Source organism: Sesamum indicum, linkage group LG6, assembly GCF_026168435.1.
Source record: "Sesamum indicum cultivar Baizhima isolate 11 linkage group LG6, ASM2616843v1, whole genome shotgun sequence".
In the NCBI taxonomy this organism is placed as follows: Eukaryota; Viridiplantae; Streptophyta; class Magnoliopsida; order Lamiales; family Pedaliaceae; genus Sesamum; species Sesamum indicum.
The window spans coordinates 337,989-360,321 of NC_142662.1; the positions used below are offsets into that span (position 1 = coordinate 337,989).

At 37.7% G+C, this 22,333-nt stretch overlaps 3 protein-coding genes across 3 annotated transcripts; all 3 read left to right on the forward strand.

The window, feature by feature from the left end:
• Nucleotides 1-866: 866 nt before the first annotated feature.
• On the forward strand, nt 867-2,561 carry LOC105165786 (GDSL esterase/lipase At5g08460). Its single transcript, XM_011084914.3, has 5 exons — nt 867-1,221; nt 1,307-1,434; nt 1,522-1,764; nt 1,837-2,092; nt 2,214-2,561. The coding sequence occupies exons 1-5, from the start codon at nt 966-968 to the stop codon at nt 2,432-2,434; spliced, it is 1,104 nt and encodes a 367-aa protein (XP_011083216.1). The 5' UTR covers nt 867-965; the 3' UTR covers nt 2,435-2,561.
• Nucleotides 2,562-3,042: 481 nt separating this feature from the next.
• On the forward strand, nt 3,043-5,062 carry LOC105165870 (GDSL esterase/lipase At5g08460). The gene is made up of 5 exons (XM_011085031.3): nt 3,043-3,363; nt 3,604-3,731; nt 3,827-4,069; nt 4,187-4,442; nt 4,545-5,062. Exons 1-5 carry the CDS (start codon nt 3,108-3,110, stop codon nt 4,754-4,756), a joined length of 1,095 nt encoding a protein of 364 aa, XP_011083333.1. The 5' UTR covers nt 3,043-3,107; the 3' UTR covers nt 4,757-5,062.
• Nucleotides 5,063-5,994: 932 nt separating this feature from the next.
• LOC105165785 (uncharacterized) lies at nt 5,995-13,545 on the forward strand. Its single transcript, XM_011084913.3, has 12 exons — nt 5,995-6,407; nt 7,444-7,590; nt 7,762-7,876; nt 7,972-8,063; nt 8,247-8,350; nt 9,169-9,206; nt 10,533-10,768; nt 11,182-11,275; nt 11,363-11,553; nt 11,677-11,896; nt 12,480-12,647; nt 12,917-13,545. Exons 1-12 carry the CDS (start codon nt 6,189-6,191, stop codon nt 13,066-13,068), a joined length of 1,776 nt encoding a protein of 591 aa, XP_011083215.1. The 5' UTR covers nt 5,995-6,188; the 3' UTR covers nt 13,069-13,545.
• The last annotated feature ends 8,788 nt before the right edge of the window (nt 13,546-22,333 follow it).

Sequence of the window (22,333 nt, forward strand, 5' to 3'; positions counted from 1 at the left end):
ATAAGTTAGAGAGTGTGTATGTTTGGATTTGTTTTTAGAAATAATATAAAATAAGTATGGTATGTTTGATGTTGGGTAGTGAGGAGACAAAAAGTACTGTTCATTGTCAAATCACGTTTCTTTTATATATATATATATATGTATAAAAATATATATAATTTATTTAGCTGTGAGTGATTTAAAATAAATATTATTTTTTAATTAATTATATTTTTTGGAAAAAGTAATTAAAACTATTTTAAGATAATCAAAAATATATTCAAAACTTACAAAACTAAGCAAACCAAACATAGTTTATATTTTGGCCCATCAAAACCAAACATAGTGATTGGGTCTTAAGGGGGTTGGGTAGGATTCAGATATCATTTAATAGAATGAGTCTCTTTTGGATATAAAGGTTCGTTTGATTCAAGTTAGAGGAAAAAGGAAGTTGAAGGGGGAGGGAAAGGAAAGAACGATAGTTTTTTTAAAGTTGTTTGGTATGATTGTGATATATGTTTAACGTACATACCACTATATTTATATATTAAATAAAATAAAAAATGCAATAGAATTATGGGATCGACTTCCGATGACTCATTACAATCTCCTACATCGTATATATGCCTGAAATCTTCACACAGTATGTATGTTAATAATACATGATGATGATGATGTAATAAAGTGGTGGGGAGAAGGTCTGGAATAAGCTTCAGACATGATGTTCTTCACATGTCCGCATGGCAAGAAATGCAAATCTTGACCTGTAACCATAAAACCCGGAAAAGAAGGTTGAAAAATGACAAACATCCGGTAACTGAAGATGAGAGCTGCAAGAAGAACCTGTTGGAACTGGTAATGAGAGCAAAGCCTCATCTCATCCTCATGCCTAAAAACCAAGATATAATGACCTTTTTTACCTCTTCTCATTCTTACAACACTCTCTCTAAGTTTCTGTACCGATACTCGTTTCAACTGCTAACGCAATGGCTATGGAGGTAAAATTGATAGCTTTGATCATGCCGCTCATTGCTGTAATATGTTCAACCGGAGCTGGAGTCGTGGCCGCAGTGTCACCACAGTTCACAGCAATTTTTGCATTTGGCGATTCGTTGTCTGATCCGGGGAACAACAATTACTTGAACTCGTTAGCAAAGGCCAACTACGTGCCTTATGGGGTCGACTTCTATCAAGGGCCGTCTGGCAGATTTTGCAATGGCAAAACAGCTGTGGATTACCTCGGTGATTGATACTGCAAAAACTTGTTGTAATCTGCATGCATAACCATTCAAGAAATATGATCGCGTTATTGCTTGTCAATCTGCAGGAGATATGCTGGGAATGCCTCTACTACCAGCTTACACGACTACTTTTGCTGCCGGGAGAAACATTCTTAAGGGAGTGAACTATGCTTCGGCTGCAGGAGGGATTCTTGAAGAGACAGGACAGAATCTTGTACCGCCCACGATTTTTCTGATTTTGTGTGTGCTCATAACTGTGTTTTTAGCATTTCTTGACTAATGGGGTGGTAAAATATTACAGGGTGAAAGATTCAGCTTGTCCGGACAAGTTGAAAACTTTGAGAGCACGTTGAATCAGCTACGGAGACAAATGGAAGATGAAGAATTGAGCAATTATTTGGCTAAGGCACTGGCCATAATGGCCCTTGGCAGCAATGACTACATCAATAATTATCTTAGTCCTAACTTTTATACCAGCAGCTACTTCTACACCCCTAAAGACTATGCTGATCTTCTCATTAATCGGTACACCAGACAAATTCTGGTGAGCTTCATAATTTTCACTTCTTTACTCTTTACCTAACTTCTTTTTCGATAATGGACATTATTCTTGTAGGCCCTTCACAGCTTAGGATTCAGAAAGTTTCTTCTGGCAGGGATCGGTCCGCTTGGTTGCATCCCTAATCAGCTAGCCACCGGCCTTCCTCCACCAGGGAAGTGCGTGGCCTACACAAACGATGTCGTTGGGATGTTCAACAACCGTCTCGTCTCTCTTGTGGATCAGCTGAACAGCAACTACAATGGCTCTATTTTTGCCTATGGCAACACCTTTGGAGCAGTCATGGACATAATTAACAATGCCAAGACTTATGGTAAAAAGTTTTGCCGAGACATTAAATGAAGTACCCATCACTTAATAAATTATGAATAGAAACAGCATAAATCTAACAACCCTTTAAATGATACTACTATTGCTCACTAATGATCTTGCAGGATTTAGTGTAACAGACAGAGGCTGTTGTGGGATCGGACGGAATCGAGGGCAGATAACATGCCTTCCATTTTCCATGCCGTGCAGCAACAGGAACCAATATGTGTTCTGGGATGCTTTTCATCCAACACAAGCAGTAAATCAAATTCTCGCCCGACGAGCTTATTCAGGCACCCCATCGGATTGCTATCCAGTTAATGTACAACAGATGGCACTAATGTAGACTGTTGTCTATTACTTTACTTATGTTTCTGTAATAAAAAACATAACATGTCCAAGAATGCATGAATAAACAAGCGTTTATGTATATGTCGATACATAATAGACGGTGCAATCTTTCATACGTTCCATGGATGGGAGCATAGAAAAGCTACAAGTTTCTATAGCATGATCAGTTCTTGCAAATTGGAACACAGATAGGTGTTGCAACTAGGATATCCAAATTTAGCTGTAGCAGAAGATGGGCAGCACGACGCAACAAATCAGATGCATTAAACGTCGCGTTCTTTTTTCTTTTCCAATGCCAAAAGTAGTTGAGAGAAACCTTTCGGGTAATTAATAAATAGGCGAATGAATCTCAGCACAGTACAAATGTAGCAAACAGTGTTAGTTAAACAACTAGCAAAGTTAGAAGGCTACACTGTGTTTAGACTGTACTCCAGTTTCTAGCAAACTTAATAAGCATCCTGCATGCTCTACTCAGCAGCTAGCTGTGGAAAAGGGCAATTGAATTCAATTCTTGTTGTTCATCTTTATTTTTCTCCACTGAGTTTCTTCTATGGGGTAACTAATATTTACTGCCCTTAATGCCTATATAAGTACTGAATCAGAATTGAGGAGAAACACAAAAGAAACGGTAGCAAAAATACTCTGTACAAAAAACAGGCCAGATCAACATGATAACAGAGATCATGGGAACTCGTCTGGCGATTCTGCTGTTAATGAGTGGAGCCGGTTTCATAATTCTTGAAGCAACAGCAGAGCCACAATTTACGGCAATGTACGTATTTGGTGATTCACTGACGGACCCTGGGAACAACATTTATTTCAACTACAGTGTGACGAAAGCCAACTATTGGCCTTACGGTATTGATTCTGATATAGGACCAACTGGAAGATTCTGCAACGGGAAGACCCTTGTGGACTTCATTGGTATTTATCTAAAAGAACTAATTCTTTGAAAATTCTCTACCAATCATCACTCTTATTTAAGCATTCTGCCTTTCGACACCTAGAAACAAGCTCTGATAACTGCTAATGCTGATGAATTAAGTGAACATCAATAACCTGAAAAGACAGCAAGTTTGCGGGATGAACAAATAAACTCTTTGACAGAGAAATTTCTAGCTGATCTTTCAGTTAGGTATAACCATATTTCTCCATTTCCTGTAGGTGAGTTTTTGGGACTTCCATTGATTCCATCCTATGCAGATACGGCTGCCAAAGGTGCTGACATTCTATCAGGTGTAAATTATGCTTCAGCTGGAGCAGGAATTCTTGAAGAGACAGGATATCATTTTGTAACGTCTATTTGACATACATATATTATTTATATGCATGTTTCATTTTGCTTCGACATACTCATAACAAAGATAAGATGTAACAACATGAACAGGGCCGTGTGATCCCTCTAGGCGAACAAGTGAGCAACTTCAAAACCACCTTGAATCAACTCAGGAACCAAATGCAGGAGGAGGAGTTGAGCAATTATTTGGCAAAGGCCATTGTATTTGTGGATATGGGCGCTAACGATTACCTGAACAACTACCTATTACCTCATCTCTACAGAAGTATGACCACTTATAGTCCTCAACAGTTTGCCGATCTCCTCATAAATCTCTACACAGGACATATATTGGTGAGGCGGCTTACCATTACTTTAGTTTCTTGATGAAAAACCTGTCATCTAACTCAATTTGTATAAGCTGCATACGTACAATATCCAATTTTTTCAACTTGGAGTTGTCTCCTACAGGAACTCCAAAGCTTAGGACTGAGAAAGTTCTTCATAGCAGAGGCTGCGCCCATTGGTTGCATACCCTTTATAATCGGGTCAGAGCTTGCCCCTTCAGGAAAGTGCCAGAACTTCTCGAATAACTTGGTGCAAATTTTCAACTCCCGACTCAAACCTCTTGTCTATAACCTCAACTCGGACCACCCTGGATCTGTATTCACACTTGGCTCTTCGTATCAGTTATTCATGGACCTGCGTGACAATGCTGAAGCATACGGTAAAAAAACACGAGTCTGAGACTTTGCTGTTTATATATATTTATGTCTCAAAAATCTATAGACAGTATGAGTTAGTGATGGATGTGTCTATGTCATGACAGGGTTTATGGAGAAGGATGGAGCTTGTTGTGGGATCGGAGGGAGAAAAGGAGCGTGTCTTCCAAATACAGTGCCATGTTCAAATAGAGATGAGTACATATTCTGGGATGAAGCTCATCCTACTCAAGCTACCAACTGGATTCTTGCAACTTGGATTTACAACAACACCTCCTACACATTCCCTGTCAGCATACAGCAAATGGCAAGAATGTAAGAGACAGAGAGAGAGAGATTGTGCCTGTCTGCCCATCAAGCTTGCTTGCTCAGAATCCACAATCACTTGAAAACTCCTGCAAACGCAAGCACATCCATTTGCCTTGGCTTCTAATTCAGTCTACTCCTTAGAATTGCTTTTTATTAGTAACAATGTTTGGCAAACTTTTGTAGTCTTAAGATGTTGCATCATCATCTGTAATAAGAGAATGTTAGAGATATGAGCATTCTTGATATTTTGGTTATGTAATATGCTTTTTGTTTCTACATATTAAAGAATTAGCTAATAAATCACCACCTTCCAAGATTTGGCAACCCAAGATGCACCCTATAACTTTTTTCTTGATATGGGGCTAAGTTTATGTATAAGATGTTATAAGTTGATATATTTTGTAAAATGTGTTTTGTATGTATTAGATGTCATATCTTATTTTTCTGTTAAAAAAAATAATTGAAATATTTGGATAAAATAAGATCATTCAACTCATAATATGTTACTAATAACAAAATTATAATTAATTTGAAAATCAAAAAGTCGTCAATGGTGGGTTGACCGGCAATGGATAGGGGTGGAATATGACCTTTGTAGGACGGGCTCTTAAATGGGGGTAGTGGGTTGCGAGATATGGTCGGACAACAACGGATTTGGAGGTAGGAGAAAGTCGATCGTCGCATTGAATCAAGAATGCACTTTATTATTAATAATTATTTTTCAACCAATTTTTTTAATAAAAAAGAAATCACATGCAGTGCAGATGTGATATTTAAGAAATATGTGATGTGATATTTAAGAATATGTGATGTGATATTTTTCACATATGCATAACATGTGATGTTTTTCTAGCAAAAAAAACTAATAATAAACCCTCATATATGATAAAATGCAAATTTCATATAGTTGAGATGATAAGTTGACATAAAAAAAGTTTAGATGCCAAAATATAAAAATTGATATAGTCGAATAGAAAAATATAAATTACCCTAATATTATTGTGAAGGATATTCGATTTAATAATAAATGATTATATTATTTTATTTAATTTTTTATCCAAGTTTTGGAGAAATGATATTAAAGTAGTAGTATTTTAGTAGAGTGTGATATATGTTAAACAATTATGTGGGGGGTAGTAGAATATAATGGGGGGTTTTAAGAACATTTATAAAATTTTGAGGGGTTAAGTGGGAATTATTCCTACTTTCAGAGTTGAGAAGAATCACGCACTGTCTTCTATAATATAAATCTCGGCCGCCCTTCGATTTGCCAATATTAATCTCTTTCTCTCTCTCTCTTGCTTGCTCTCGTTGGATCGGATATTGTTGAAGCATATCTACCTTCCACTCTCTGCGTGGAGGGCGCACTGTTAGTGGCGTTAGAATCGAGATACAAGTCTTCCGGGGACAGTTTGTTGTTCTTCTACGCACACTCAAGAGATATGGAGCCGCCGGCAACAGTTGGTGGCGGCGGTGGCGGTGGCGGAGCAAGGCGACCGCAGCAGCAGCAACAACAACAACCAGGCTTGGGACAGATGCTGACGGGGATAATTAGGATAGCAGTGTTTTGGTATTTCGCATCCAAGTTCTTCGGGCCTAAGCGATCTCCCACTCAATCCGCTCATCAGATCTCCAATCTATTCCACAAAGGCGAACCTTTGGTCCGTTAAATTTCTTCAATTTTCTCTTTTGTTTAAGTATGAGATTTTATGTGAGGCGTAATCGCACTGACACGTGTGTATGGGTATGTTTCGTCTTACCGGCATGTGTTCGAGCATAGTTAAGACCTAAGAGGGATCCTTTCTCAATATTTACTGTGCATGGAGAACCAGTTTATCAGACTACTGTATGTATCTGTGTAAGATAAACTCAACAAAAATCAATCGCCCTATGGTTCGCTGAAACCCCGTAACTCTTCCTCAGCCAGGCCTGGCAGAATAGGCGAGCAAGTACAAGTATTAGTAGCATAACAAAAATGCCTTCCTCATAATTAATATGTTTGCTGGCCGCAATTGTGGTGGCTTCATTATGGTTTTTAGTGTCCACCGAGAGTGTATGATTTAGCATGATATGCGATAGTTGACCAGGGTGTTCATAGCTTGAAGTTTGGTTAAGTAGTGTTGCTTTGAGAAGTAGGAGCCCGTATCCAAATGGATACTGATTTCAGTAATTTTATTTGTTGGATCATGGAATTAGAGGGAAACAAGTTTCTTGAGAAAAGAATATTAACAGTCAACCATTGGATGAGATTTTGTTCTGATTTTTGGCTCATTGATATGTGTTCAGGTTCACAGAATTTCATCTGATAACTTGAGATACTGTTATAAGGAGATTATGTTGAGAACATAATGTCCCGAGTGCATATTTTTCTATTATTATTTTTATTTTTTTATTTTGCTTTCATCAAATAGTTCATGATCCCCAGAAACTTGGCCCCCATTATCAGTTTCCCTATTTACCATCTTTTCACACACCCCAGCAGGTTCTTGGGGCTGCTCACCTGATATTCAGGACTCTCAGGTCAATTTATATTGTAACATGAAAAAGTTTAATCTTTTTGGTGAAAAGGAAATCTGATATGCTACATCATTTGAACCTCTGACACATTGTTTTCCATTCTTCACATGAAGATGAATCATTCTGGATATATGCTGTCCTGTGTCCTTAAACTTAAGAATACCTTATATTTGTTTTCAGGATATGTGGTTATACCTTTCCGAGCAGGAGAGTTTTAATGACTTTGGCAGTGAAAGAGCCCTTGTTTGGCAGGAAACAAATATACCTTATGCAGTTTGGACGGCTGAGAGTAGCAGAACTCTATCTTTGAAGTATTATCCTTCTGAGGTGTGGGTTACTGTGCTAATGATTTGATCTCGATTTGGAGTTGATCCGTTCAAACTTATTGAATCTTAGTTTTTGGATATCACTACTTTGTTATCGCTACTGCCTTCCTTTTCAGTCTTGTTGCATGGGGTTTAACTATGAATTTTTTTTTATCTGTTATCTGATTCTTAGGATTTAAAGAAGAATGGGAGTCTCTATGCTCATGTTTTCTTTGCTAGATCTGGCTATCCGCCAGATCCAAAGGATCCTGAATACCAGCCATTGGCTGCTTTCGGGCGGACACACCGTGAGATTATCCCTGTGTTTTTTTTTGACCCCATCCAGTCTTTTATGTGTATTCTAAGTGTTGATAATCTAATAAGTCTTTCTTTATATGTATAGCTGTGGTGACATATTTGCCCAAGTCAAAGGCTGACAAGAGGAAGAGTCTGTTGGGGAACTCACAAGACAGTGATGGTGGAAGCGATGCTGAGGTATCTAGTTCTATGTGTTATTACCTGATGGATTCTGTTCTTATATCGGTTTTGCATGTTCATTTGTTGTTTTCATTTGAATATTGAATTTTTTAGATGTTGAAAGTCTTTCACGAAGTAAGTTTTCTTCTTTCATAATATTTAGACGTCTGTGTCATTATCAAGAAATTGATTTACTTACAGGTAGTCAAAGATGCTCCAGTTGATGACAAAGAGGATGGACCAGTTGAATGGAGATCATACTGGAAACCTAATATTACAATAAACCTGGTTGATGATTTCACAAGGTATCAAGAGATGCTTTTGTACTGTTCTGGATGCCTTAAGCTGAATGTAAAACTGCATGTTATTGTTCTCTTTTTGGGTGTTGTCTCCAGAGGTCCACCCCATTTAATTTCGGAAGCTAAATTCCTTTTGGATCAGTCATAAGTGAACGTTTGCCAGTTTATGGCTACGGTTGCATATAGCCAGAAGTAATGTAAGGACCTGAAGCTCTTCTACACATTTCTAGGCTAAGGCTAAGGCTTAAGGGCTAGCTTGGGCTTTGCAGCCTCCGCGGACACACGGACAGAGTTGGGGGTGGGGATGGGAGGCGGATAGAAATTCCTGATTTAGCTTTTGTCCAGGTGGAACCTGCATCTCAGCAGGCTATACAAGCCTTTTACTTGGATCTTCATTGTTTCTCTATACTGACAGTTATACTTTCTCCTGTGTGACTAAGTTCAAGTCAGTTGGATAAAGTAGATTTATCGAAAGATGGTAACAGAGTTAGATATCAAGTTGGCATCTTAGCTGCAACTGGAACAGACAGAACATCTTCTATGAAATGATTCAGTTGTTTATAAGGGAGGGTAGTAACAATGGTTTATAGAGCTTTTATGCAAGTGTTCAACTGTTCCATGCATATGCAGTACAAAATGCATCAACTTTTCTGCATGACTATGGTGTTGATTAATATATGTTTTTCTTCATGACTCTGATGAACAATATATGCTTGGGATTATGTAAAATTTTTTGGAAATTTTAGTGCACGGTGATTGCTTCTTAATGATTTTGTGGCTGATAAGATGCCTATTTGACAAATTTGGTTGTATTTTTCTTGCAGATATCCTCAGAATGCTGTTCCCCCAAATATTGCTCCTTGTATCCTTAAGAGTTTTCTCTGCCTTTTTATGTGTGCTTATGGTAGTCTAATTGGCTTTTTTCTTAGATTTTGTTGCCTCCTTGCCCATTCCTGTAAGTGGTATGGCTTCTCGTTTTATGTTGTAATGCATGGTAGGAAACTGTATGGGTTGCTTTAAGTATTTGATAAAGGGTTTGGTGAAGACATCATCCTGGTAGGGAAGCAGACACATTCTCTTGTTTAGTTAGATCTTTAATTTTTTGTTCAACTTAAGCATAGAAGCTTACTTGCTATAGAGTGTTTGCATGTGCAGGAATCACCCTACAGTATAAAATATTTACGACTGTTATTTTCATGCTGAAGTTGTTTCTTCTTTTCTTATGGATAGCAGTTGCTTGCATGTGCTATTTCTTCTTATCAGGGCTGGTGCTTATTGGGGGCAATTTGCCCTTTTTTGGGGAACCAACAGGACTGGATTATAATGGAAGTGAACCAATTTTGACTGGACCATGTAGATAGAAAAAATTTCAAGTTAAGTCCTTGCTGCTGTTGGCTCAATTCATTTGTGGAATGGCTAAAATTAAATTTATGAGCTCACTTGTCAATTTAGAGTTGATTCCCCTTAGGAATTTGAATTGATCAAAAACAAGATTGTCGTCTTTGATTTTTGGATTCCTTTTTAGAAACCTGTATGAAATTCCGAGTTTATGCTCTTGAAAATATTGGGCAAGCGCCAATAATGCTCATGCTTATTTTTCAATTTGCCATTCATTGAAGTATTGAGTCCATCGTGGAACATTTTGGTTATATTGCTTCTTTGGATTAATTGAAACTCCTATGTGTGGTTCATACTGAGGAAGACATTCTATGCATCTATGCATTTAGCATATCCTGAATGAGTGCTATTTATTATTCCTGGGGCTATATATATGAGGCCATGCCTTCCCTTGGTTTCCAAACCATTTCACTTTGATCTATATATGGTGCACTACATGAGGATACACTATATGTCATTATGTGAAGATACTACAGTGTTAGATTTGGCAACTGTTTTTTACTTCTTGTTTTATATATTACAAATTATGTGAAGATACATACAGTTAGATTCCTCGAAGGCCTTTACTTCTAATAAAGCTTGCCTTACAAGACTACGTACCGTGCAGGGTTTAGTAACTTTCTACTTGTCATTCATGACTGCTCAGATCTTCTCGCATTTTAGGAAGTACTTTCATTGTTGCTGTATTTTCAGTGAACCTTGTATTGAGTGGTTCATCTTCACCTTCGTTTATATTAAAAAATTGGCTGACAAGAATATTGATTATCTATTCCTTGACTTGAATTCTAAGTCTTGAACGTTGAGCCTAGTACTGGAAATTACTATCCAACCATCTTCTTCAATGAGTTTTGGTTACTTAGGGATAAATTAATACCAATAAATGAGACGGTGAATGAATTTCCACTCAATCTGGAGGTTGGACCCATTAGCATGACAAAATGGCAACTATTCCTACAGATTGATCAGTCATTCCAGATTCATAGAAGTTATGGAAGCATGCTTGAAGGTGAAGCTGATGAACTTAAGGTAATATTATGTTCTCTATGCTATGTAATTTCAGTGGGATTTTCTGGAGCGTAATCGTTACGCGTCTTGCTGAGAAGCTTTAGAGTCTGATGCGTTACCTTTGGATGTTGAATAACTCGAATTTGGGAGGCAGTCTTTCTACAGAAAAAAATTAAAGAATGTCAAGGAGGATTGAAGTTTACATAATATGTAGTGTGTGATGCCAAATGTAGTTGCATGTCTCCTTAAGTTTTATCTAACCCTGTTTCATCTTCTTGAAGACTGCTATATTTATTTAGCTTCAAGTGGATGATATTGTCCTTAGGATACTTAATTTTTTTAATGATATGCTCTGTAGTCTGTTTGAAGTTGTAACTTCTTGTTGGTACATGAACATTTGAAGTGGATTTCTAATCATTTGGTATTTTCTACAGAGAGTTTTTCTGGAAGGAAATCCTTACCTTTTGGCAGTAACCATGGTTGTTTCAGTACTTCACTCTATATTTGACTTCTTGGCTTTTAAGAACGGTAATGACATTGGTTAATGTATTGTCAGTTGCACTTCAGATGAACTTGCTTTTGGACTACTGTTAAAGCAGGTTTGATTGTTTGCAGATATTCAGTTCTGGAATAAAAACAAGTCTATGGAGGGATTATCTGCAAAGTCTGTTGTTGTGAACTTCTTTTGTCAGTTAATTGTCTTCCTTTATCTGCTTGACAATGAAACTTCGTGGATGATACTTGCAAGTTCTGGTATCGGCTGCTGCATTGAGTTCTGGAAAATTGGGAAAGCTATGCACATTGAGGTATAATTTTGAAGTTTGTGTTGGAGCTCCATTCTGAACTTTGTAAATGTTGAGGTTTACGTATACTTTCTATGTTGCTAATGTTGTACTGGAACTGCCATGTTTAATTTTCTCATCATCCAGATTGACAGATCTGGTAAGATACCAATGTTGCGGTTCCGTGACCGTGAGTCATATGCTAAAAACAAGACGAAGGAATATGATGATCTTGCAATGAAGTACTTGACATATGTTCTCTTCTTTCTTGCTGTCTGTTTCTCTATTTACTCTCTGAAGTATGAACGCCACAAGAGCTGGTATTCTTGGATTCTCTCGTCGCTTACAAGCTGCGTCTACATGTTTGGTTAGTATCTTGGTCATGTTTTTACCCCCCCGCCCCCAACCAACACACACACACACACACCCCAGCCCCAGTTTTCCTTATTTATCATTCCTGCATTTCTTTCAGTTTTTGCTCGAAAGTTTATTTCCATATGCTTCTGCATGACCTTTCTGGTACAATCCAAGTACTGGTATAGTGGAGATCGTTTAGTCCTCATTGTCCCTAAATCACTTGACTGAGTATGTCTGCAGCCTCACATCTGAGCATGGATTGAGATTCATGCTAATTTGATGGGTGCTGAGTTGCAGGACAAAATGATGGAAATGTTGATGTCATGATTGGATTCTCAACTGTATAGCAGACGTGGACTTCTAGGAAGCATGAAAAATATGAGTTGTTTTACCTCACTAGGATAAATGAAGTACTTGGAATAAATTCTCAGTTCCTCTTTGCTTGATGAGTCATTAAGAAATGTTTAATTGGCGTTAAACTAGTTGATTGTTGCTTGGTGAGTTGTGTTATTTTAACAATCTGATGTTTTCCCTTTTGGATTTTAGATTCCGCAGTCTTTGAAACTAACCATATATCATGTTATTTGCTACAGGATTTATTATGATGTGCCCTCAGCTGTTTATCAATTATAAGCTGAAGTCTGTTGCCCATCTACCTTGGAGGCAGATGACATACAAATTTCTGAACACAATTATTGATGATCTATTTGCATTTGTCATTAAGATGCCGATTCTACATCGACTTTCTGTCTTCCGTGATGGTGAGTTGTGGATTGAAAATTTTGTTTCGCCTTTTTTACCGAAATCTGAGACTATTTAATCTGGGTAGATGTGGTGATCGGAAGGCTTGAAATGGATTACCTCTCAGCTTTTGAGATAAAACTCCCAGAGTCATTCTTAATTCCAACTTCATTTCTGTGGCGTCTTCATTTGTCATCTGTGTCGGTCGTGAATCATATAGTATTAACAGTTTCTTATGTGTTCACCACCTTGGTTTATCACATAACCCTCTCAACATTTGGCTGTGCAGATGTGATATTCTTGATATATCTGTACCAAAGATGGATCTATCCAGTGGACAAGAAGCGTGTAAATGAATTCGGTTTTGGTGGGGAGGATGATCAAGCCTTAGTGGGTACAGATGTGACCGAACAGAATGAAGCAGAGAAGAAAACTAACTGAGGTAGAGTTGATTTTGAGCAAATTGGTGGTGTATAACAATCACATAGTGTATAACTCAAAAAAGGCCCCCTATCAGTTTCTGGATGATAGTTGTTTTTTGGTTATATAAGTATACCTCTTGCTTGGTGTTCCCACTCCAGCAAAGGGTGAATAGGTAATGGCAATGGCTGTTGCACGTGTTTGGATTGGAGAAGAAAAGTACCTCTTAGATATTTATGTTTTTTGGACGAGTTTTCTTGTTGTATTTTAGCTTTTGGCAGATTTACCCAAGTCACAATTCAGTTTAGGCGAGTATTATAATGATAAGCCAGATTATGTTTTTGGACCAATTTTGTTCTAGAACAATATTAGCTGTTAATTACCCTTGTCCGCCCCCCCCACTTGTTTTGATTCAGAAGCGTTTCTTGATATGAGATCATGCTTCTTGTATACAATGTGTACCGTTATATGATAATAAAATGTGATGTGTTTGCATAATTTTGTGTCGTTGGGTTATTGAGTACGCACACCATCATTTTCACTTGGTGTCAAGTGATTGGAGAAACACTGAACTGTATCACAGCCACGGGGAACGCCACATGTTGGTTGGCATTGTTAAAAAAATGCAACGAGACAAGAGGGGAACAACTATTTTGTTACCTTAACATCATAACAATGTAAAGGATGTCTTTGGGACATTTTTGTCTGTATTTCTTTTCTTTTTCGGCTTTTCTTGGTTATGATCCCACCACCACTCCACAAACGGGGTGACAATATTTTGTGTAAATTTTTTTTTTCCTGAAAATTCTGGCAAAATAACACTTTTCAGAAGATTGTAACTGATACATGAAAGATTCCATCAATTTTTTAACCATGGTGCAGCAGTGAGAGCTTATGTAAAAGGTTAAGCCTGGTTGAATTCACTGTTTAGCTTCCATAACCCAGTGGGTTGAGTTATTCAACCAAATAGGTCCAACTGGATAAAAAGTTCCTTTTGCCCTTGCCTTCTTCCCAGCATCCCCCGTTCCTTCTCCCACCCTTCCTAGAATTGTTCAGGAACAAATTTTCCATCAAGTTGTGAGCTCTGAAATGTGCACCAGTAGGTATGGGTATAAATGGCCACTGTGGCAAATTTTGTAGCAATCACCTAGCTTGGAAAGAGCATATGCTTTCCCTCATCGAGAGTCAAGGATTTCATGGACCGAATCAATGAGCGGCCTCCTGGAACCGCCCTCCTGCCCTTTTCCTTCTTCTTCCCCAAAAGAGGGTTTCTTCACATGGTATTCCAAGGATATCACACAAATTTTCTTACTATTTTATCTTCATAATTCGGCATAAGTATTTCTCGAAAATTTGACATGATTAATTTTTATAATTTATTTGTTATATATAAAGGCAGGTAAATAAGTAATTTACTGCTTATTCTTCATATTATACATATAATTAAATATTGGATCATTGATTTTCACAAAAATAACCGATCTAAGTAAACTATTTAAAATTATTATCGATTTTTTTTTATCACATCAAGTAACTTATACAAAAAAGTAAATGGGACGTGGATTGTGTTTCTTTTTTTTTAAATTCACAAACACACCTACTTGTATATGCTGTCAATAAATTTTGAACCTAACATTTTCATAATAAAAGTTTGAGTTACAAATCATTGGCACCGTGTTTGGATTTACATTTTGGCCCATTTCTGAAACAGGCCAAAATAATATCGATGTTTGATTTTTGGTTTTTATACGTTGATCGGGTGTAAAAACACAAATTTGCCTGCTAAAGCTATTTTTTTTTTAAATTTAAAGGCCCGTAGCCCGGTTATTTATTATGCAATTTTATAATTGCACATTTCATCTCCTCTCTCAATCGACGACTTGAAACCTTCTCTCCGCACCCATTCACCTCGTTGATTTGAGAACCGACAGCACAACCCCAACATTGCCATCACCCGCGTCGGACTCCCACCTACAGCACAGCCCCAGTGCCGCCATCACCCTCGTCGGACTCCCACTACGGCAGTGTTAGGATGAACTCGCCAAAAACTCCGTCGGTCCACCGGCACACACCATTCACGTCAAAAGTGTGCCGCCGGCTGTTGGAATCTGTATCTCACGCGCCACCTAGTCCCCATTCCACATGCCTCGTCAAGCAAGCAAAAAGGCGAATTTGAGTGTGTAAAGTTTACTGAAAATTTCTTGTTCTTTTTAATTAAATTCCACACTGTCTTCTTTATTAAATTTTTTATTTCTGAATTTTTTAAAAATTTGAGAGTTGGATTGGAGGTAGTAAAATTATTGAGAATTGTTTTCAGTATAGTATACTGAAAAGTATGTACTGTTCACCAGTAGATTTTCAGTAAATTATTGTACTGCAATGAATTTTTTCTAATTTCTCTGTTCTTTCACACGGTGCATAGTGAATCTTTTCAGTGAATTATTGTACGATTTTCAATTTTTCATGAGGTTTCTGTTGATTCGCACGTTGCACAGTGGAACATGTTTAAATCTACAGCAATTTGCGACTTTATACACTCTATATATACCATATATAGAGTGTGATAGAAATACTGCATTCAAACTTTCATAGTTGACACTGGTTATAGTGTGTGTATTTGGGTATAGTGTTTGAGCTAACTTTGATGTTTAAGAGTTTTCGTCCACGGGAGTTTGTTCAAGTCATCCACCATCTCTTGCGTTTTATTTTTCGTTGCCGCTCCCGTAGTCTTCTACAATATAACTGTTATTGCCATTTTCACTTAAAAAAGATAGTTATAAGTTATTTTCATACTTTTGTGTTGTTGGAGTATTATTTACTTGTTGTTTCCTATGTCTTTGATGCTATTTAATTTTAGTGCTTGTCCACTGTTTTATGGCGTTTAAGAGTTGAAAATCTACAGCTGAAATTTTTAATAAAAATGAGATACAGGTGTGTTATGGTCGCAATTACGAATATGATGTAATATAAGTAAAAATTTACTTATTGGCTGTAAAAGTACCACACTAATGGATACTTAATAGATACTCCATATACGGCCATCTCGCAGCCTCTGATATAGAAACTATATTAAAAGGAGGGAAATTCAGAGCAGGATTGAAGCAATTTGTTACAGTCTATACTTAAATCATGGTAAGCTATTGACAACTGGGAGAGTAGAAGAACATGCATATATTTGTATTGTAATCTATACTAATATAAAATAAAAAAAAATTCTTTTTATATTCACAAACGGTGGTTACTGACATTGTCTTATCAATTTTTCGTGAAGTTAAAAATGCTCTTTATAATTAAATAACTAACTTACTAAAATTTTAAAATCTACATGTTATTGATAAATTATTATATTTTTCTTTCTTTCTTTTTATTAATATAATGTACTGGTTTATATATTTTATGAAAAATAATTAGTATATGCACGTAGGAATAATGTGTCACAACGGCTAGTGTATATAAAAATGTAAGGAAATGAAATGTGCTCAATACATCTTTTTTAAGAATTTGATTTTTTTTTTATTGTGTTTATGTGTGTAAAATTCGAGTGTCATGGTGTCAAATTTAAACATGTAGTTGGTAATATATTGAGATACTAATGTTGATTTAATATATAAATATAAGTTCAATGTTAGAACGAATAATTCATGTATTCTAAAATTAATTTTTGCATTTTCGTGGTCTGGTTTTTCTTAAACAATAATTTTATAATTTGCGTAACAAACTAATATTCCGTTTTTTAAAATGAGAAAAAGTAAAAATTATAATTATTAAAGCTGGTAAAATTCCAACAAAAATATAGTTATTGCAATAATTATAAATTATTATAATTGTTGAATATCAATATTTTTTATATAACAAAAATATAACTTGCCTGTTAAAAGTGAAAATTTAAAAATAATGTTACGCAGTTTGCCCATTTGTACTATGAAGGTGGTATAAAAACTCCCTTTCTATTGGATAGTAAGTGTTGTTTTTAGTATATAGTAGGTATTGATTAAATTTAATATTAGAGGGGCATTTTTTATACGATCTTTATCTATACTATATATAATTGAAAAGAGGTAAATTGACGTCTCAATTATTTTGATATGCTAATTTTAATATTTAATTTGATTAGTTTATTTATTTATTAAATTTTCACTCCTTTATTATCTTTTCATAGTTATTTCTTTGTTTTTAATTTTCATTCATTTTTTTCACTATATTTTTTATACTTTTAATAATTAACTTATTATTTTATATATACTGTATTAAATAATAAAAAATTATAATTATTTACTTTAATAGAAATAATAACAAATGATTTTATGTTGTATTAACTCATTAAGCGAAATAATGATTGTTAGTTTATAATTTCAACCCCTTGTGACGTGCGGTAGTTTTTTTTCTTATGGATATATAAATAATTGTACTTATTTGTTACGACACTTTGATATATAAGACAATCCACAAAGATGCAATACCCAAATGACGCTGGTTCCTCCCAGTCATCTCGATATGATAAAGTGTTATGGAACACGAAAATGGAACAAATGTTCATTGAGTGAATGCACGAGGAGTTCATCACACACCTACTCCAATCTTCCACATTTCAACTGTCGGTTTGGGCTTGTGTAACCGAACAAATGAACTTGGTTATGAGTCAGGGTTGTCTTCTTACGACGGTACAGCTTAAGGGCAAACTTAACAGGCTGCGTTGTACTTGGCATTTGTTGAACGGAATTTTGAATAAGGGACTGAGTGGGATGGGATTCAGAAAGGAATACCATAACAGACGATGCAGGACGTTTGGAGGAGTTGTACTGGATAAACATCTGATCGGCTTCAACTCTTTGACTTATGCACTCAAATGTTCTCATGGAACACCACATCTGGTGGGCTCGTGCGTTCGTCATCACAACAACGTTGGACAATCTATAACACCAACCACATAGACGATGAACAGATGGATGGCACTCAATCGGGCAGTCGTTGGTCACGAGATGAATACGAAGATACAACATTCTCTCAATATGCTCCCATGACGTCCCTAGACGAATACTTTTCTTCTTCGGGACCATCGTAGGCATCCGTTGGTCCGTCTGAAAGCGGGCGTCGGTTCCGATGAGTATTCACTGAGTTGCAAGCTAAGAAGTGCGAGACCATGGATAGGTTGAATGAATGACTTCAAGGGAAGATTGACCGCACCTGGACCAAAGCTACTGAATCCATTGAACGGTGTGTAGACAAGTTGACAAAGTTTAAGAATTCGCCAGACATCGTCTTCACCACTGCATTAGAGCATTTTCACAGTCACAGCACGCACACAATCTTCTTACGTCTTAACAACGAGAATAAACTCCACTGGTTGTACTCATTGGCCAAGTGACTGTATTGCCCGATTATTACAAAATTGAAAAAAAAACTGATTTCGTTATGTATATTCGTGCATGTATGTCATATTGATTTACTTAGATTGCACTTGTACCAAGTACCCATGCTCGTCAAGTATTTTTTGATAAATTTAAATTTCATTAAATAAATGATAGTGTATCGGTACAATACAACATGAAAGGCTATGTAGTCACCTCAACAGGTCAAGGGATCCGCTATAAACAAAAAAGTGCACAAGTACTAATAGAAAAAGGTAAATCAACACTAAGTATCCGTTGTCGAACATCTTCAATAATAAGTTTTCCTACGAAAGGTACCCCGCGTATTCCTCCATCAAATCGTCGAAGATTGCGCTCGCGCCATATGTGGTATACAAGGGAGCCCAATAGTGCACGATAAGAAGTCGAGATACAATATTTTCCTCGCCACTTTTTTGCTGCCCACAGAACGTCGGTAGTCCAATCATGGTGGGGCTAGTCAAAATGCAGGGTGCGCCGGATCACCCTCAAGCAGTGTCTTGAGTAGGGGTAATGAAAGAAGAGGTGATTGTGTATTTCAGTAGCCCCTTCATTACACAAGCGGTACCCAAGTGAGATAACGAAGGCTTGTCAACTGCAGAAAGGTTTTCAAGGATGGCGAGCCAGAGGATAAACGTATGGCGAGGAATCTTGAAGGGGCCCAAGAGTAGTGAAAATCAGCCTACCTTGGTACTCGCAGTTCTGAAAACCTGAAGTAGCATAGCCAATGTCAAAGGCCCAATCTGTGATTGCCAAGAAATACGGTCAATGCCCCCATGGATATGTGGGAGAGTATGGAGGATCTGTGGACAATGAGTATCCGTAATATGGGGCCATTGCCATTGCCCATCCTTAATTATAGCAGCAACTGTATCTGTCAATTGCGTACCCGTGAAGTAATGGCCATGTGGAAATTGCTGGATAAGTGGTCCCAGTTCATGCCAAGGATCATGTCATAATAAAAATATAGTCCACCCCCAATTTGGTACTCAAGAAAAGGTCGAAGTAGGGGGCGTAGCGAAGAAGTTTACGCCATCCCTAAGAACCGCCTCGTTCGGGAGTCGTCCATACCGTCATATCCCGTAAACGTGTATGGTATATCCAGTCCACCCACATAGATAATCGATCACCACATGTAGCTTTCCAAAATTTGAGACCCATGAGTACTCGATTAAGTGCAAGAATATCTTGAAGCCCCTGACCTCCTTCATCAATGGGTCGACAAACATGCTCCCAAGCTACCTTAGCAAATCCACGGTCAAATATACCCTGCCATAAGAATGCCCGTAGTCTCTCCACTTCTTTTATAACCCCTTTCAGTAATATAAAAGCAGAAGCCCAATATATACTGAGTGTTGGGAGTATGGATTTAATGATTTGAAGACACCCAGCATAGGACAAGGAGATGCTCTCCCAACCCTTAATACGCTGATCCAACTTTGTAAGGAGCGGCTTACAATCATTTTAGCAATAGTAAGGCGAGATGAAATAAGTGGTAATCCCAAGTATTTAAGCGGTAAAAAGCCCTCGGGAAAGCGAAGTACCTCTAACAGTTGATCCCTAATTCCATGGCCTGCGTGAAAAGAATGGGTGACTCTTCTGAGGACTGACCCTGAGGCCAGACATGTCTCCAAAATAATCAAGTCCTCGTTTGAGTAAGTGAATTGAATCCACCTCCGCTCGTGAGAACAATAATAAGTCATCCGCGAATCCAAGCTGAACTAGGCGAAGTGGGGCTCACTTCCAGTGAAATGCAAAGTTTATGTCCTGATCTATCAATTGCTGCAAAATGAGGTTCAAAACTTTCATAATCAGGACAAATAAATATGGTGACATTGGATCTCCCTGCCGAAGGCCCCTGGCTCCAACAAAGAATCCATAAGGAGTTCCATTAATCCCAATAGAGAACGAAGGTGTAGTAACACACTCTTCAATCCAGCTTATGAACTTATTCGAAAATCCAAACAACTGAAGTGTAGCCAGAAGAAAATCCCAATCAACTGTATCATATGCATTACGGATATCCACCTTGAGATCACAACGAGGTGGTAGCTGCTGCTGATTATAGCCTGAAAATAATTCTTGAGCCAGAAGAATATTATTGATAATAGAGCGACTCGAAATAAAAGCCGTTTGGGATGGGCTGATAATCTTTTCCAACACCAAACTCATATGCTGCATTATGATCTTGGTAACGACTTTATAAAGAACATTACAACATGCAATAGGAGGAAAATCGGTCACACGAGTAGGATTATGGACTTTAGGTATAAGTGCTAAGTATGTAGCATTTACCTGCTTCAATAGTCTCCCAGTAGTGAAGAAGTCTATGATAGCATGTGTGACTTCAACACCCATAATAGGCCAAGCTGCTTTGTAGAAGCCTGAGGTGTAACCATCAGGACCAGGGGCTTTATCCTCGGCAATGTTAATAAAGGTTAGTTTTACCTCAGCTGCTGTGATAGGGTGCACCATCTATTGAGCCTCCTCATCAATAAGAATGTGGCGAGCCCAGGGGCGTAGATATCGAATATCAATGAACCGCCTGCTCCTCTCACCTCCCAACAGAGCGCTATAAAAGGAAATAAACTCTCGAAGTACATCTTGAGGGTCCGTGTGAGTGTTGCCTTGCTCATCATAAATCTCAAAAATTCGCCGTTTAGTTTGTCTCTATGCAATTTTACGAAAAAACACCCTAGAACACTGGTTTCCCCCTTTCATCCACTGCATCTTGGCCTATTGTTGTAGCATAACCTGCTCAAGTTTCACTGCTTTTGCATAGACCAACCTACAACAATACTCAAGGTGCAGAAGTAAAGTATTATGTCTATTAAGGCTTAGAAGTTGTTGTGCCGTATCAAGAAATTCCTTAGCACTTTGGACATTATGTGATAGATCCCCCTTGTTTTTTGCTGCTACCTAAACACTGTTTAGGAGCTTTAAGCTTACGGGTAATGGAATACATCGGAACACCCATGAAATTGTGTTGCCAAACAGTCTGCAGAGTAGTTCGAAACTGAGGTGAGAGAGTAAGATAGTTATCAAATCGGAACATACCTCCAAAATTATGTTGTGTGTCCCCCTTCAGCTCAAGGGGAGAATGATCAGATGTACGGGGTGACAGACACATATAGGAGGCATTCGGCCATCGTGTCAGCCAGTGATCATTGATCAGCATTCGATTCAACCGTTTTCATAAGCCACGTGAGTCCATACTACAATTGTGCCAAGTAAACCACTCTCCTTGCATCGACATAGGGAGTAAACCAGTTTCCATAATGCAGGCATTAAATTCATCACTGGCTAAGGGAATATCCCTCGAGTTGCCACAAACTTCACTTAAGTCACGGACGGTGTTATAGTCTCCACCTACAATCCATATCTCCTCAGAACATTGACTTGCCAGTAGACTGAGTGTCTGCCATAGTTCTCGTCGAGCACCCATCTCATTGGCACCATAAACAATAGTAAAAGCATAGATATCATGGAGATTCCGTACATGGACATGCCAATGAATAAATTGAGCACCAATTTCCAAAATAATTACATCAAGAGTATCATCATCCCATACAATCCAAATTCGATTACCAACACTTACAGGATCAATAAATCATTTCCATCTAGGTAGGGTAGTGAGTTGAATACGTACCGCATTCTATGTTTATGCTCACGTTTCTAAGAGACCAATAAACTGCAACCTGAACTCCTCAACTAGATTGGTGACAACTAGTTGATGGTCCTTCCTGTTCAGGCCCCGGACGTTCCAAACAGCTGAGTTCAACATGGACTACTCGTAGAAGGGCTGCATTTGTTAGGACCCTAGGATATTTCCTCTGCATCATCGTCAAGGAGCATCAGTGCATCAAAGGTATTATGGACAACAATTTCTTAACCTCGAT

Excerpts from the sequence above, each read along its gene's own strand:
- LOC105165870 (XM_011085031.3), top strand. The coding sequence starts at position 3,108 with ATGATAACAGAGATCATGGGAACTCGTCTGGCGATTCTGCTGTTAATG. Across the intron at positions 4,070-4,186 it reads TCTACACAGGACATATATTG|GAACTCCAAAGCTTAGGACT; the intron begins GTGAGGCGGCTT and ends TGTCTCCTACAG. Across the intron at positions 4,443-4,544 it reads TGACAATGCTGAAGCATACG|GGTTTATGGAGAAGGATGGA; the intron begins GTAAAAAAACAC and ends ATGTCATGACAG.
- LOC105165785 (XM_011084913.3), top strand. The coding sequence starts at position 6,189 with ATGGAGCCGCCGGCAACAGTTGGTGGCGGCGGTGGCGGTGGCGGAGCA. Across the intron at positions 7,591-7,761 it reads TGAAGTATTATCCTTCTGAG|GATTTAAAGAAGAATGGGAG; the intron begins GTGTGGGTTACT and ends TCTGATTCTTAG. Across the intron at positions 8,351-9,168 it reads CTGGTTGATGATTTCACAAG|ATATCCTCAGAATGCTGTTC; the intron begins GTATCAAGAGAT and ends TTTTTCTTGCAG.
- LOC105165786 (XM_011084914.3), top strand. The coding sequence starts at position 966 with ATGGCTATGGAGGTAAAATTGATAGCTTTGATCATGCCGCTCATTGCT. Across the intron at positions 1,222-1,306 it reads AACAGCTGTGGATTACCTCG|GAGATATGCTGGGAATGCCT; the intron begins GTGATTGATACT and ends GTCAATCTGCAG. Across the intron at positions 2,093-2,213 it reads TAACAATGCCAAGACTTATG|GATTTAGTGTAACAGACAGA; the intron begins GTAAAAAGTTTT and ends ATGATCTTGCAG.